Source organism: Panthera uncia, chromosome F2 (assembly GCF_023721935.1).
Source record: "Panthera uncia isolate 11264 chromosome F2, Puncia_PCG_1.0, whole genome shotgun sequence".
Classification (NCBI taxonomy): Eukaryota; Metazoa; Chordata; class Mammalia; order Carnivora; family Felidae; genus Panthera; species Panthera uncia.
Window position 1 is genome coordinate 2648658 of NC_064812.1, and position 16750 is coordinate 2665407.

The 16750-nt window shown below is 51.3% G+C and overlaps 1 protein-coding gene across 1 annotated transcript in view; it reads left to right on the forward strand.

Annotated features, from left to right (window-relative positions):
* SLC45A4 (solute carrier family 45 member 4) overlaps nucleotides 1-16750 on the forward strand; it is an 80274-nt gene that overhangs the window by 30865 nt on the left and 32659 nt on the right. The window contains 1 exon segment of the mRNA XM_049633447.1: nucleotides 11010-11693. Within this exon segment, the coding sequence (XP_049489404.1) occupies nucleotides 11456-11693 (238 nt within the window). The 5' untranslated portion in view covers nucleotides 11010-11455.

Below are 16750 nucleotides of genomic sequence, written 5' to 3' on the forward strand. Positions count from 1 at the left end.
CACGGTGGGCTGGAGAGACCAGCGCAGGAGGCTGCTCTAAGCTGCTGTGGAGCCCGGGTTGGGGCAGTGGGAGCCAGCGGTGCCCTCCCTGGTGTCCCACTAGGAATGCAGGCCCAGCAGAGGCCTCCAGCTGGGCTGGGACAAGTCCGCTAGACTGCACTGACGTCAGACTCGGCACCAAGAGCCCCAGCGGGTGGCCGGGTCTGGTGGTCTGGTGAAATGTGGCCGTGCAGTGTTTTATGCTCCAGGAACCCAGGTCACATCCCGGGAGACCCTAAACTATACTGTTAAAAGCATAGTCATTCCTGAGAAGTTATTGGGAGGTGTGGTGCCTTAGAAAGAAAAAAAACGCCCTAAGTAGTGTGTGCAGTTTGAAAGTTTACTTGAATTGCAACATGCCAGTTTTAAGGCGTTAAAAAACATCATCTCAGCTATTTGTTAGCGTTGGCACACCGGTCTGCTTCCTGTTCAGAAGAGAAAGGGATTTGCCTTGAGCTCTGTGCTTATGTTGCTCCTTTCTCTAAAAGGGAGAGGTTTCTAAAGATCAGTTTTCTCTTTTTAATGGAGTAATTAAGGGTTGGTCTGGCCCTCTACCTTCAGCGCTCATATGAATCCGTTCCTTTCCAGCCGTCTGAGCGCCTCCACTGGCTAGGCGCTGGACCAGCCGGTAGTGATGGGCGCCGGCTGTCCGCTCAGGCCGCCTGCCTCCGGTGGGAAGTGCCCCTCCCTTTACCTGGGTGCCAGGGCAGGGGGAAAGGTGGGCAGCTGGTGCCGGCTGCGCCCAGGCCGGCGGGGCCTGACTGGCTCCTGCGGAGGCTGTGCTGCCAGTGTCTTGGAAGCAGGGCTCTGAGTTACTCAGGTGGACAGGGAGGAGCGTGGGCAGGAGCCGTTCCTTCCTGTCCTGCAGACCTGTCCCCACCTCCCGGAGCTTCTGGTGGGGGTGGGGGTGGGGGTGTGATACTGAGCAGCGCCCTACCCACCTATGGGAGGGAGCGGCCTGGCCTCTGCTGGAGGTGTGTGGGAAGGGGGTGGGTGTGTGGGCCGGGTGGCAGGTTGTGTAAGAGGGCAGGGGAGGAGACCGCCAGCACTGTCCAGCAGGGGAGGGCCAGACATTGGTCAGCGAGAGAGAGAGAGAGAGGCACCCAGGAGGAGCACTGGGGCCCCAGGGGTTGGTCCTGTCCTGCTGGCGGTTGCAGGGGAATCCACTGAGAAATCATTTAATTACACTGACTTGTTAAAAGTGTAGCAATATTTTCATCCCCTTGCTCCCAGGGCGGGGGGGTCCCTTTCCACATTTCCTTTGCTTCAGTCTGTTAATGCTCAGAATAGTGCATGTGCGCACACGCGCGCGCACGCGCACACACACACACACACACACACACACACACGGCTCTCCCTTTACCAATGACACCCAGTTCACAGCAAGCTGATCCAAAGGAGCCAAGTAAAAACGGACGTCAGGTCTGACACGTGTCGTGTTTGGTTTCCGGAGTGTCCTCGACTGTGCCTTGTGACACAGAACACTCAAAGCCTGGGTTATGAAAAGATTTAAGTCCTAGTGAAGCCTTTGATCATTTGACGTGCTGTCCAAAGCAGGACGCTTGACTGGAAGGGGTGTAGCTGGTAACCTCGCCGTGTGCTGGGCTGTGCGGTCATCGTGCCCGCTGTGAGCGTGTCCCGCCTGCCTGTGGTGTGGGTGCCGTGCAGGTGCGTGGGTCCGCCAGGGATCTGGGTCCATGGACTGGGTGGAGGCCTGGGTCTGCGTTTGTGAGTGAACTCCCTCGGCTGTCCTGATCCAGACCGATTCACACTGTCTCCGCCCACACGGGCTCCCGTAGCAAAACCACACCCTGGGGGGCTCCGAAACAGCAGACGCTTCTCTCCGTTCTGCAGGCTGGAAGTCCAGCCAGGGTGTCACCACATTCACCAGCTTTCTGTCTCAGGGGCTTACTTCCTGGGTCATAGCCCCTCTCTTGCTGTGTCCTCACAGGGTGGAAGGAGCCAGAAAGCTGTGGGGTGGCTTTCATAAGGGCGCCGATCCCATAAGTGAGGGTTCCGTCCTCACGGCCTAATCCCCTCTCAGAGGAGTTTGGGGGGGGGGGGTCACACACTCGGAGCAGCCACACACATTTGAGGACACCACAGAGTTAGACGCCTAACTGAAATTCATGTTAACTTTGTATTTCTTGAGCCCACATTTCGTAGACAATAGAGGCACTGAGTGATGGGAGGAGACAAGCCTGGGTTTCTGCAGGTGACACTTATAATGCCCAAAGGCAGGTAATTTCAGGTGTGAGAAAGTATTCTCAAGGATGGAACATTCAGTGTGACCACCTCTTGGTTCCTTTTTTGTCAGATGTTTTGGTTGTGTGTTTTTTTTTTTTTTTCTGTAAGGACACACATTTTTTTCTTATTAGTGAACTGTTTTTTAGAATAGTTTTAGGTTCATAGCAAAACTGAGCATAGAGTACCGAGTTCCCATGTGTCGTCATCCTACACATTCAGCCGCCTCCGTCTCCAGCGTCCCCGACCACAGTGGTTCCTGTGTTACAACTGACAAACCGGTCCTGACCCTTGGTCATCAGGCCAAGTCTGGAGCTTGCCGTGGGGTTCACTCCTGCTGCTGTGCACTCTGGGTTTGGGCAGCCGGGCGACCCGTCTCTACCATTGTGGTGTCCTGGAGAGTGGTTTCACTGCCCTGAAATTGCCGTCTCCACCCTCCCCCACGCCACCCCACTCCAGCCCCCGGCAGCCACCAATGTTTTTACTGTCTCCACGGTTTTGCCTCTTCCACGGTGTCATACAGTCTTTGGGGACTGGTTTCTTTCACTTAGCAATGTGCATTTAAGGTTCTTTCGTATCTTTTCGTGGCTTGATAGGTCATTTCTTTTTAATGTTGAATAACAACATCCCCTTGTCTGGCTGGACCACAGATTATTTAAACACTCACCTGCTGAGGGACACCGTGGCTGCTTCCGGGTTTTGGCAATTGTGAATAAAACTGTAAACATCCACGTGCAGGTTCTCGCGTGGACAGAAGTTTTCAGCTCCTTTGGGTAAATGCCAGCGAGCCTGATTGCTGGATCAGCTGGGAAGAGCTCGTTCGGTTTGTGAGAAACCCCCGAACTGTTTCCCAAGGTGACTGCGCCGTTCTGCGTCCCCAGGAGCCGTGAGTGCGCGCGTCCCTGTTCCTGAGCGCGCGCCCCTGTTGCTCGGCCTCCCCGACAGGTGCTGTCCGTGCGCATGCTCCGGCCACGCCCAGAGGTGTGTGCCGGGATCTCGTATTTTACAGTTTTCTGACGCTGCGTGACGTGGAGCTTCTTTCCGTGTGGTTACTTGCCGTCCATGCGTCTTTAGTGAGCTGTCTCTGGGTGTTTTGCCCTTTCTTAAATCAAATTGTTCAGTTTTTTATTGTTGAGTTTGTTGTGTATTTTGGAGATGTGTCTTTTGCAAATATTTTCTCTCAATCTGTGGCTTGTCTTGTTACAACATTGATTTTATGTTGGAAATCAATGGGATTTCTTAAATGCTTTTCAGGAAATAACCTTATAAACAGATTTGCCAGAATGCTTCTTTCTTATCAAGGATACTTTAGACTTGCTTGATTAAATTTTACGTCTTTTTATACTCTTGGTCTAAAATCTGATCATCTCCGAGAGAGAGAGAGAGAGAGAGAGAGAGAGTGAGCGAGCGAGAGCGAGAGCCAGCACACACACTCGAGCAGGGGAGGGGGAAGAGAGGGGAGAGAATCTTAAGCAGGCTCCACACAGGGCTCGATCCCATGACGGTGTGATCGTGACCTGAACCAAAATTAAGAGTCTGATGCTTTTAACGACCGAGCCACCCAGGCACCCCGAAGTAGACCTTATCATCTACTGCTGTCTGCTTGGTTTCCCTGGCTCTTATGTTGTCTGTAGGTTGGTATTCTTTGCCATGGTCATCTGGTGAGGGAGGGAGGCAGGCTGATGGTAACGGAGAGGACCGTACTAGTAAATATTTTACAGGGTCATTGGAGGATAACAGTTGATGACGTTTTAGAAAAATGTTAGCAGTTCGGTGGATTTTCTGAGGGTAGGGATGCCTGTTTTTAACCGGTGGGTGTACAAAACAGACAGCCGTGGCCGCAGACGGGCCGCCGTAACGCGTTCGCGGCATACCTCCAGGGCCCGGAGTGCTGCCGGCGCGCGTGCGTGCCCGTGCGCATGCGGGGGCGGCGTGGAAGGGGCGGGACGTATTTGAGGTGCGTTGCAAGCGTGCCCCGCTTCCCGCGACCGTTATCCAGGAGCTGTGGCTCCGCGGGTTTTGTAGTCGCACGGCTGTCGAATGTGCGTGGAATCTCGAAGTCGAACCCAAGCTCCTGGTGCCTGTCAGAAATCACGCTGCAGTTAACTTTTGATGGCATTCAGTTAACAGCGGCTTTCCACATCGCGAATGGTAGGAAGTCACGTGTTCTGGCATCGGTTACTCCTAAATTAGAAACAGGACAATAGAGGAAGTTGTTGATTGGAACAATTGTAGTTTCACTAAGTGCATCTGCAGATCATAACCAAACTGTTGTCCTCGAGCGCGCTGCCGGTCCCTGGGCTCCAGAGTTTCTCTGCTCGGGGAAGCCCGTCTGAGAGGTGTTGCTGCCCTTCTGAATAGGAGACTCCGGAGTCGGAGGTCACAACCTGTCCACGTTCTTGGGCTCCGCGGCAGGCTCTTAGGCATGTGCGGTTTCCCGTGCTCTGGGGTCTTAAGGCGCTTCAGTGCAGTGGCAGGGTTTCGCCTGGGCATGTGAAACCAGGTACTTCAGAAGGGAACATAACATGCCAATGGTCTTAGTCATTTTGGTTAATGCCCCAGCATTTGTGTAAAACAGCGTCCTTAGAGAAGACAGTTCGCGAGCTAGAAGAGTCCTTCCCGTGCCTCGCTTTGTGGGCAGTAAACCTGGCTTTCGGGTACCCGATCGCCCCCCTCGGTGCCATGACTCCCCCGGCACCCAGGCCCCGGGTCAGGGCAGGGCAGCCACGTGGCCCAGCCCTGCGGTGCTCCAGCTCCTTCCTGTCCTTCTCAAAGGTTCTTTCCATTCCTTTCCCTAGACAAGAAGTGAGGGGAGGCCGTTTCAGACTCTTCCGCAGACTTTTTATGCCCAGGAAAGGTGCAGCCATCTGCCACCTGGCCCCTTGTGCCTCACTCCTGCACAAGTGCTGTGATTTAGTTCAGTTCAGACCGGCAGGGACCCCGAATTCCTGTCTGAGGAGCCGATGATCGGGCTCCACACAGCGCGCACGCGAGCTTCGGAACATCACCCTCTGTGCCTCCAAGTTGGGGACTGCACGTGGTCGTTTGGTTACTTTGGTAATGGTCAGTACGTTTGTCAACCTGGTGATGGCCTTTTTGTCCATTCTCACGCAGACACTAAAGAATTAGATTATCAAATTAAAGTGTAAAAGTCAGTGGCCTTAATTACACAGGAAGGGGGACACGGGGACGTTGCAGAGCATTGGAAATGTCCTGTGTCTTGACATAAATTTGTCGAAACGTAATGAACATGGTACATCTTCCTACGTGTAAGTTGTACCTGAGCAAATGAGTAGACATCACTTACTGGCCGTCTTGTAGGCAAACTAACTGGTTGGGAAATATAAGGGAAGAGAAAATCCCGTTTACATTGGCCACAAAAAAGGTAAAGATTGTTAGGAAGAGGCTTACCTAGAAATGTGGAAAACTCGTGGAAGGAGTATTTCGAAATTCTTGCAAGAGGTACTGACGTGGTCTCAGACAAACAGAGCGAGAGCCCTCCTTCTCCGGCAGGGCAATGTGGCGGCCTACAATGGCCGTTCTCTCGGGGCTGACCTATAAGATTAATGGAATCACATAAGAGTACCAACAAAAAATACTGTTTTTCCTGAGCTAGTCAAGCTTTTAAAGTTCATATACTTGAAACAAACACGCCAGAATAAATAGGAACATGTGGGGAAATAGCAGTGTTACTGGACATGGGCAGACAGGCATGCTAGTTGAACAGAATAGAAAACAGGGAAACAGACCCAAGTACTGATGGAAATTTGATGTATGATAAAGAGGAATCTCAGAATGTTGGGGGTGGACTTACAAATACATCCCGTTGCGATGATCGGATGATCGTTGGGAAAAGATAACGGTAGATCCTTACCTCACACCATACACAGGAATATGAATCTGAGATCTAAAATGTTCCCACTAGATTTTCACTGGGAACTAATGGCCAAGCTGAGCATTCTACAGCCTGTATGCGTAGCCTCGGAGTCTTTACGGAATGTGCTAGGTGTTCTCAAACCTATCCGATTAGGCCACTACATCTCCCATGTACTATGGACCCTTCAGCTGTGGCTCTTTAACAGAAATAACTTGCATTGGCTCTTCTGTCTTTAACTGGCTCTCCCCTCACAGGTTGGGTTGTCACGGTCTCTGATTTAGTTGTTCACGTAGCTAATGCTCGTATTGCTAAGTGCATGAGGCTGAAATTTTATTTTTAAATTATTTTGTGTCATCCCCTAAAATGCTTATAAAATCCCCAGGGCTTGCAGGAGTGTTTGGCAACAGTGGCTTCGCCAAGTGCTGTCTTGCTGATTAGCAGTTGGGCATTATCTTCAAGGTGTCTGACTGTAAGCCAGGTTAGTCAAACCTTTGAGGAACCCGAGCGTCCACTGACGTGAGTGGATTTTGTTAGTTCGGCCTCATTTAAACTTACTGGTTGGAAAGCAGCTTTGACTCTGGGAATTGGTGCTAACTTGTGAAGGCATTCCCACCGCGGCTTGGGGATGCTAACGTGGTGAGTCCACAGAGCCGTGAGACGCGGTTGGAGTTTTGTATTTACTAACTGCTGCTTAAAGTCAAACTAACCGAAGATGCTAACGATATTTGTCATTTTCATCAATTTAGATGACAGTGAAGTTGCCTGTGTAAAATCTATTCTTGCCACTTGCCACTGCGTTTGCACGGCTTGAGGAAGGGAAGCCAGCTGTGTTAATGCCTAGACTCCTTGAATGACAGGTAAACCCCACACCACGCTCATGCCATTTCATGCGGGCTTCCCTGAGGCCTGACCCTGGTAGCGGGCCGCCCCGACCATCTGGGCGTGATGCTCTCCGAGAGCTGGTGCGGGCGGGGGTGGCTTTCCAGTGTACACGGCCCCTAGTGCGTACTGGTCGGCTGGTGGGCCGGCTCTCATTCATTCGTTCATTTATTCATTCAGTCTCTCTGTAACCTCACCGGGCTCCTGCCGTGTGGCCAGGCACAGCGGGAGGTGTGGGGACATGGGTGGTGGCCTCTTCCGTGGGAGTTTCTCTGTTTCCCCGGGGCCAGGGTGGCTGTGAGAGCTCCTCTCACGGGGTGGGGGGGTGGGGCCAGTCTTCCGGGGAGGGCCGAGACGGAGAAGGGTCCCCAGGGATGCTCTCTGAACATATGGTGCGGGGGGGGGGGGGGGGGGGGGCGCCGAGGCCAGGTGGGGCTTTCTTTAGAGCTCCCCCAGAGAATCGTGTACTCTCGAGGGGAAATAGCTGGAACCCTTCTCCCTTTCCCAGACCGGATCCCAGAGGCCACCTCCTGCTATGGGAGAGTGTGGCTGGAGCCCGCCTGTGCTGGAGTCCTGTCTGCTTTGAGCAGCAACTGATTGGGTCCATAACGGGGCAGGATGTGGACCTTGCCACATCTGGTCCTGTTGATTGATTCAAAATGTAATAACATAAAGTGTCACGTTTCAGCATTTCTGGAGACTTTTCCCTGTTTAATCATAACCTTAGAACAGTGTTTCTCAGCTTTGACAGAGTTGACGTTTTGGGCTGGATCCTTGTCTGCTGTGGGGCCGTGCTGAGCAGCGTCTCTGGCCCCTACTCAAGTTGTGATAACCAGCAGTCTGTCCAGACACGGCCTGGTGTCCTCGGCGGCACACGGTTGCCCCCGGTTGAGAACCACTGCCTTAAAACAGCTCAAGTCTGTTCCATGTGGAGCGTGGCTTCTAGCTGTTGCGGAGACGGCCCCAGTGGAAACTGCCTTATCTCAGACGTGGGTGTCGGGACGGCCCCAGCCGTGGGTACAGCGCACTGGGACGGAGCTAAAGGGTCTCGTGTTTGTAATGAAATCACTAAGATTCATAGAAAACCGATGACTCATTTCTGCCCCAAAAAACCCGGACAGTTTGGGCTTTTACAAAAGCCCAGAGTGTGTCTGGACATACTTTCTTCGCATAAAAATCATCTGTCTTGTTTGGCGGATGGAATAAGGCATTTAAAATCATTGACCCTATTTTGGCATAAGAATCACAGGTTGACAAAAGGGTTTCTTTCCTTTCGTTTTCTTAGGCTGGGAATCGCTCCACAGGTGGGGATAGAGAGTAAGAACAGCAGGTGTTGGTAATTGGGTGTTTTTGTGTTGTTTTTTTTTTTAACGTTTATTTATTGTTGAGGGGGGTGGGGAGAGAGAGAGAGACAGACAGACAGACTGTGAGTGGGGAAGGGGCCGAGAGAGGGGGAGACACAGAATCCGAAGCAGGCTCCAGGCTCCGAGCTGTCGGCAGAGAGCCCCACACGGGGCTTGAACTCATGAACGGCAAGATCATGACCTGAGCCGAAGTCAGATGCTTGACTGAGCCACCCAGACACCCCTTGGTTTGGTAATTGTTAATGTTGGGTGATTTTTTGTTTTCAATATCATTTTGTTTACTTTTTGTGTTAGAAGTACTTTCATAGGGGCGGCTGGGTAGCTCAGTTGGTTAAGCAGCTGACTCTTGATTTCGGCTCAGGTCAGGATCTGAAGGTTTGTGAGTTTGAGCCCCATGTCGGTCTCTGTGCTCACAGTGCAGAACCTACTTTGAATCCTCTGTCTCTGTCTCTGTCTCTGTCTCTCTCTCTCTCTCTCTCTCTCCCTCTCCCTCCCTCCCTCCCTCCCTCCCTCCCTCTCCCTCTCCCTCCCTCTCCCTCCCTCCCTCTCCCTCCCTCCCTCTCCCTCCCTCTCCCATGTGCACTCTTTCTCTCAAAAATAAATAAGTGTTATAAAAATTGAAAAGAAGCAGTTTCGGGGCGCCTGGGTGGCGCAGTCGGTTAAGCGTCCGACTTCAGCCAGGTCATGATCTCGCGGTCCGTGAGTTCGAGCCCCGCGTCAGGCTCTGGGCTGATGGCTCGGAGCCTGGAGCCTGTTTCCGATTCTGTGTCTCCCTCTCTCTCTGCCCCTCCCCCGTTCATGCTCTGTCTCTCTCTGTCCCAAAAATAAATTAAAAAAAAAAAAAAAAAAAAAAACGTTGAAAAAAAAGAAAAGAAGCAGTTTCATAGTATGTTTTCTAAAAAGGTAGAGGTTAGAAACCGTGGGCTTTTTTTTTTTTTTTTTTTAATTTAGAAACCGTGGTTTTAATGCAGATATTATATGGTAGGGAACACTTAGAAAATTTGCAAGAAGTCTCGAGCTCGGGGATCCTCAGTGTGAAGCGTAGTGGCGTTCAGGGGCCGTGAGGGGCACACGTGCAGTCAGGACACACGGACACGCAATGGACGTGCGGTCCGCAAGGATGTTGCTGCACGAAGGGGGCCGGGAGGCAGCCCCACAGTGGTGAAGTGGCGGGGAAGAACTTGACCTTGAGGGAGGGCAGCCCGGCCTTGCCCAAGGTTGGGGACCTGCCATCGCCCTGGGGCTCTCTGAGGGGGCACTAAGTGAAAGTGGCCCTTAGTTTCTCATTCCTTCTCGGGGGAAGGGAGAAGGCACTAATTAAGATCATCTTTGGCTATGTGAATAGTAACTAGAAACATTTTTATTTAAACCTTTTGTTGAAAATCTCTGGTAGGATATCAACTCACAGACCTACCTAAATATAAAAAAGACGTGAACACCATTTGTGTGATTTTGGGGTCCCCTCTCTTTTAAAACTTTTTTAGAGAGTGAGCACACACGCGTGTGTAAGCAGGGGGAGGAGCAGGGGTGAGTGGGGGAGAGAGAGAATGAATATCTCAAACAGGCACCACGCCCAGTGTGGAGTCTGACGTGGGGCTTGATCCCACAACCCCAGTATCATGACCTGAGCCGAAATCAAGAGTCGAACGCTCAAGCAACTGAGCCACCCAGGCGCCCCCACAGGGTCCCCTCTTTTAATTCACTTCAGATTGAACAGAACCCCAGTTCCTGGAGGCCGGACTCCAGCAGAGTGCATGGGCAGAACTGCATCCTCAGTCTTGCCTCGCATTTTCCTAAAACCTTTCTAAGGGGAAATTTCGAGTTAAATGCGAGGCAGTCGATGCTTTATTGTGGTCTGCTCCTCTGGGGAGGGAATGCATCACAAAGCTGGGTTGTAGGGACCAGGGCAGGGTAAGTGCAGGATGGGGTCGGGAGTCCCACACCCCTAGGAAGGTGTGTGGGTCGGGAGTCTGTGAGCCCCCACGTGTGATATTCAGACTTCGGGATGCATGTACTTTTTTCCTGGAGAGGGGCTGTAACTTTGATTTGATCATCAGAAAGTTTCATGACCCGAAAAGGTTAAAGACCACCGCTGTAGATGGCCCACACAGCAAGAACTCAGCTGCCTTTGGGTGGACTTTGAATGTCCCCGCTCTAGGTGGCAAAACCCCCCCGTTCTTGCCGTACCCACCCTCCCGATTTCCACCTCCTGGCCCGCATCTCCGCTCCTTTTCCAGCCTCCCCGCCTCCCCCGCCCCTCCACCCCCACTGCCGGCCAGTCTGCTGATGGTTATTGCTGGCCCGGGAGCGGAAGCTGAGCTGCCTTCCTCTGTCTGCTCGTTTTTTTCTGCTCTGGCTTCCCTCCGTTGTCCTGTCTTCATCCTGCCCCAGGATTAGATCCATAGAAGATGTTTCTCTGGGAGCTGGGGTCTGTTTTCTCTGCAGCTGACCCAGAGTAAGCACCAGAGACCTGCGGCAGTCTGAGGTCGGGGTCTCCCAGGTGGCCGAGGACCAGTCCGTGGAGCGCCTGGCCAGCCAGGGGTGGGAGGCCACGTGGCGGCCGCCCCCGGCTGACTCTCTGGTGGGGTTGTTTTCCTCTTTTGCAGATCAACCAGTCACTCGATGGGGAGCAACGGCGGACCACCTTTTTGTGTCACCTTCCCACTTCTCTGTAGCAAGAAAAATCACTTCAGCACCTCTTCAATAATAATGATGAAACTGGTATTAACTGAATGGCAATTATGGATTTTTAACTCTAATTCACAGTAAACCAGCAAGCCATATGTTTAAAATCCAACCAAAAATCATTCTGTTCTGCTGCGTGTCTCACCCGATTGTGAGAAGTGGAGAGATCTCTGTTTGTACAAAGAGGGATATAAGCATCACTTGCCGGAGGAACACAACTGAAGCAGAAGGAGAAGGTGTCCTAATTTATCCTTGAAGATATATGATAGCATTATTTATATAGATAGAGAAAATATATATATATTAACAAATATATATATATATATATATACACACACACACATATATATATATATTTTTGGTGGTAATGAAAATGGCTCCGCAAAATGCCGACTCAGAATCTATGCAAGTTCAAGACTTACCTGTGCCCCTGCCAGACCTGCAGAAGCCCGGAGGTGAGGACACCCACTACGAGACCATCAGCGAGGGGTCCATAGACCGGATCCCTGTGCGCCTGTGGGTGATGCACGGGGCCGTGATGTTCGGCAGGGAGTTCTGTTACGCCATGGAGACGGCGCTGGTCACTCCCATCCTGTTGCAGATTGGTAAGTGCCGTCCGTGCCTGGCCTGGTCCTTCGCGCTGAGCGTCGGCGTCGGCGGTTCGAACGCAGGAGCGGACGTCGGCACCCGGAGCTCGCCCCGCGGGCTGGAAAGTGTCGAGAGCCCCGGGAAGCGGCCTCCCGCGCTTCGCTTTCCTCAACCCACTCTGGCCGTTGTTTTCCTCCCGGTTTAAACTGCGGCTGGGAGGGGGGTGGTCCTTGGATGCTGAAGTGGACGTAGCTGTTGGCAAAGAGGTGGTTGGGCGCTCGAGTGCGTGCAGTCAGCTTTGATACGTTCTCATCTGAGCGAGCCCGTCTCCCTGACGTACCTCCTGCCGCGCCCCCGCCGCCCAGACGCGGTCGCCAGCCGCGTGTGTCCTCCGGGGCGAGCGGGGAGCATCTGCCTCTCGCTTGGCTTCCTTCCCGAGAAAGGGGATCTTGCTGCAGACCGACAAGGCAAGCGCTTGGGACGAGAGTAACGTGAGAATAACCCCGAATAACATGGTTTTCCGTTGCCGTCTTGTTGTGGACTATTAACTCTGAGTTTCGTGTGGACTCCAGTGGTTGAATGATGGGCATTTCCAGAAATCCTGGAGTTCGCAGAGTTCCACTCCGCTACGAGGCCTAGTATGAGGAAACAACCCTGGTGTTCCTTGCAGATTACCGCTGGGGTGCCTCAGGCCTGTAGAGTTTTGTCGGAGTTTGGTTTTCCCTGCTGTCTAAGGAAGAGTTCTGGGTGAGGGATCAAGCTGTTTAAAATCCTTGGTTCCTTCCGGGATTCCACATACGCATAGTATCTGCTCATTTTGGTTGTTCTAGGAACATTTCTCTCTCCAAACATAATGTTTCTTGTTGGGTGAGCGCTGACCAGGCCCCGCTCCGCGGATCACTTATTCAGGGGCCTGAGTCCAAAGGTGGTGGCGCTTCCTCCCGTTCTGATGGCACCGTCAGGGGGGAACAGACCTCCTCCCCCGTCACAGCGGCGACACTGCCACCGGTGGTGGTTCCCGTCCGCGCCCCTACGTCCTGGCACGTGCCTAGCATGTTAACTTATTCTCTCGGTGATGAGGTTACCATCCTTCAACACCTTTTTCTCTCTCTAACCCCGGGCTTTCTCTTTCGTCTTTAACAATGTCCCGAGAAGGCTTCAGACAAGGCTAAGAGCTTTCCGAGCGTGTGGGGGACGATAGAGCGTGAGTGGCCAGTAGAGCGTTCGTCACTCTTGATCTCCTGTCCTTGCATTCGTGCTCTTCATGTTCCTTGGGGGCCCACCGCACGCTGGGACCCTGAGGGTGGACGGGAACCTGAAGGTGCACGGGACACCGCGTCTGTTCTCGTGCTGCCTGCCTCTGGTGGTGGTGGTGGTGGAGGTGGGGAAGTGGCCAGATAGTTGACAGGGCTGTGAGCAGGAGGGAGCAGGGTGACTGCAGACCCTCACGGGGGGTGCCCAGCTCGCAGGGGCTGGCACGGAAGGCCCGTCAGTGCCGGGGTGGGGGGGATCTGGGTAGACGGTGTGGACAGCAAGCAGAGGGCGCTTGGAAGGGAGGGGTCTTGGCAGGTTTAAGATACCGGAAGACTGGCTTTGTGGCCAGATCTCGGGGGAGTCCAGTGGCCATTAATTTTACCAGACATTTATTTTGTCCCTTCAGTATGTGAGGACTTGGGTTTGGCCCACAGTTGAGGTCATCTCTAGGTGGGTTGGTTGCAAGCAGAAATCGAGTCTCCTCACACTCCGTTTCCAGACGGCCTCTAGACCACCGGAAGCTCTGGGTACTGAGAACTAAGTTGTTGTGTGAGTACAGATTTGGGGTTGTTATTCCCAGTTTCTTCGTGGTAGGTTACGTGTCCTACGGCTTAGAACCCCGGCACTGACTTCTCCGTGGAATGTTCACTTGACAGGCTGTGGCTCTCCCATTTCTGTACAACTTAGCACACTTCATCATTCGGGTTTGAGTATTTAATGTGCTATGGGAGACCTGCATCAGTTTTGGATAATCTGGGGTAATAAACACACATCTTACTGTTTACATCATACGTCTTCTGTGCACTAATGGCAGCTTTTGAAAATTGTAGGTGTGTCTGCTGAGTGCAAACCTCTGGAGATGATGACTGTCCAGGGTAGGGGAGAGTGAGAGGGGCCTGTGCTGACCCCCGGCACGCCCCGGGACTCGTTCGGGAGGAGAGCGTGGCTGGGGGATGCAGGGGATGTTTACAGGTGGAAGGAATGGTTCTTCGTGAGTTGTTCTTAGCTGGGCTTACACGGAGTCCAGAAACGAGGCCCGACTGACTTCTCAGGGTTGGGCTTTCCACTGAGGGGCAACGTAGTGATCGCAGTTTTCTCTGATTCGAGTCTAGAGTTTCTTAAAAAGTTGTCTGCCATGCCCAGAGGTACGGTGTTTATTATTGGATTTTATGTATTGACAGCTATCGAAGCCGATATCGAAACGGTCGCATTCTTCCACTCTAAGTGGATGATTTAACCCACCTGATCCACGTTTGCGGTTGTGGAACTACCTGTGAAGACCAGGTGTGTTTCCATCACCCCGAAGGGCCCCCCGGCGGCCCTTACATCCACCCACTCCCAGCCACCGTCAGTCTGCCGCTGGCACAGGTTAGCTCTCTTTGGAGTCTCGTCTACTATGGGATCAGAGTATGTAGTCTGGTGGTGCCTGTCGGGTAGCATAGTGCTCCTGTGATTGATTCGCGAGGCTTCCTGCAGGAATGCGGGCTCCGTCCCCGGGATGGACACACCCTCTTTTGTCTATCCACTCATCGCTGATGCACATTTTTGGGTTGTTTCCATTTGGAGACGGTCGTAACTAAAGCTGCTCCGAGCATTCGCCTGCAGGTCTTTGTGTGGACGCGCGGTTCGTTTCTCCTGAGCAGGCCTGGGCACGGGACCCTCGGGTCATGTGGCCGGGCAGGTTTGCTTTTATAGGAAAAGACCATTCCCCACCTGTTTCTTCACCTCCCTGGCAGCATTTGCATTTCCCAAATGAATACTGATGTTAAGTGTCTTATTGGGTATTCGTGAAATCATTTTTTTAAAATGGTTTTAAACTAGTTTTTGAGAGAGAGACAGAACACAAGTGGGGGAGGGCAGAGAGAGAGGGAGACACAGAATCCGAAGCAGGCTCCAGGCTCTGAGCTGTCAGCACAGGGCCCGATGCGGGGCTCAAACTCACGGACCGGGGGATCAGGACCCTGGCCGGAGTCAGATGCCCAACTGGCTGAGCCACCCAGGTGCCCCTACTGAGTATTCATTTATCCTCTTAGGTGAATGGTGTGTTCAGACTCTGTCTGATATTTTAGTTGGGGTTTTTGTCTCATTGTGTTGCAAGAGTTCTTTATACATTATTGATAAAAATCTTTTCTCAGGCAGGTGTTTGCAAATGTTTTCCCCCAGTCTGTGGTTTCCCTTTCATCATCCTAATGGTATCTTAAAAGCAAAAGTTTTTAATTTAGATGAAGTTTGGTATATCAATTACTTCTATTTTATTTTATTTTTTTTTTTGTTTTAACTAAGAAATCTGTGCCTGACCCAAGGGCATACTGATTTTCTCTTATGTTTTCTTCTGGATGTTTTGCTTTATAGTTTCAGCTCTCACAATTAGGTCACTTAGTCATTTTGAGTTAATTTTTGTGTATGGTAGGAGTTGAAGGGCCCCCCTTCACTTTGGTAAATGGAAATCCAGTTCCAGCACCATTTGTGAAAAAGACTGTCCTTTCCCATTGAATTCCATGGCCCCTTTGTTGACAACTAACAGCTTACATTTGTATGAGTCTATTTCTAGACTCTTCGTCCTGGGCCGATGGTCTGTTTGTCTTTCCTCAATACCATACTGCCTTAATTACTGTGGCTTTATAGTACATCTTGAAATTGGGTGATATAGGTTCTCTGACTTTACTTACCCTTTATTCCTATTTATTTATTTAAAATGCTTATTATATTTGAGAAAGAGACAGCGTGCAACTGGGGGAAGGGCAGAGAGAGAGGGAGACAGGTTCCCAAGCGGGCTCTGTGCTGACAGCTGAGAGCCCACAGTGCCGGGCTGAGACTCAAGAACCGTGAGATCATGATCTGAGCTAAAGTTGGATGCTTACTGCACTGAGCCACCCAGGTGCTCCGAGAGAGAGAATCTTAACCAGGCTCTACATTCAGCGCAGAGCCCAGTTCAGGGCTTGATCCCATGACCTGGGGATCCTGACCTGAGCTGAAATCAAGAGTCCATGCCCAACCAACTGAGCCACCCAGGCACCCCTTAATTTTCATTTGTAATTGTAAATCACTACATATAGAAATGTAAAAACTTTTTTTTAAAAGTATGTTCCATGCCCAATGTGGGGCTTGAACTCACAACCCTGAGATCAAGAGTTTGATGCTGTACCAATTGGGCCACCCAGCTACCCGCTCCCCCGCAAATTTTTATATTGAGTTTGTATCCTTAGTAAACTCACTTATTAGTTGGAGTAGCTTTTAATGTCTGCAAGGTCTGTAGTGATGTTCCTTTTTGCTTGATGATGATAATTTGTATCATCTCTTTATTTGGTCACGTTGGTTACAGATGGGTCAATGTTATCTTTTCAGAAACTCAGCTTTTTATTTCATTGATTTCTCTATTGTTTGTCCATTTCCTATTTTATTAATTTATGTTCTTCATTTTTTCTTCTGCATACTTTGGTTTTAATTTACTCTCTTTCTGGTTTCTTAAGGTCAAGCTTAACACATGGTTTTTTAAATTTCTCCTTCCCGGGGCGCCTGGGTGGCTCCATCGGTTAAGCGTCCGACTTTGGCTCTGGTCATGAACTTGTGGTTTGTGAGTTTGAGCCCCGCATCGGTCTCTGTGCTGACAGCTCAGATCCTGGAGCCTGCTTCGGATTCTGTGTCTCTCTGTCTCTCTGTTCCTCCCCTGCTCATGCTGTCTCTCTGTCTCTCTTAAAAATAAATAAAGAATTTTAAAAAATTAAAAAAAAAATAAATTTCTCCTTCCCAATAAAATCATTTCTAATAAGTCACTTGTTAGAAATGATCTTATTTGTAATAAATAAATTTGCAGAGAGGG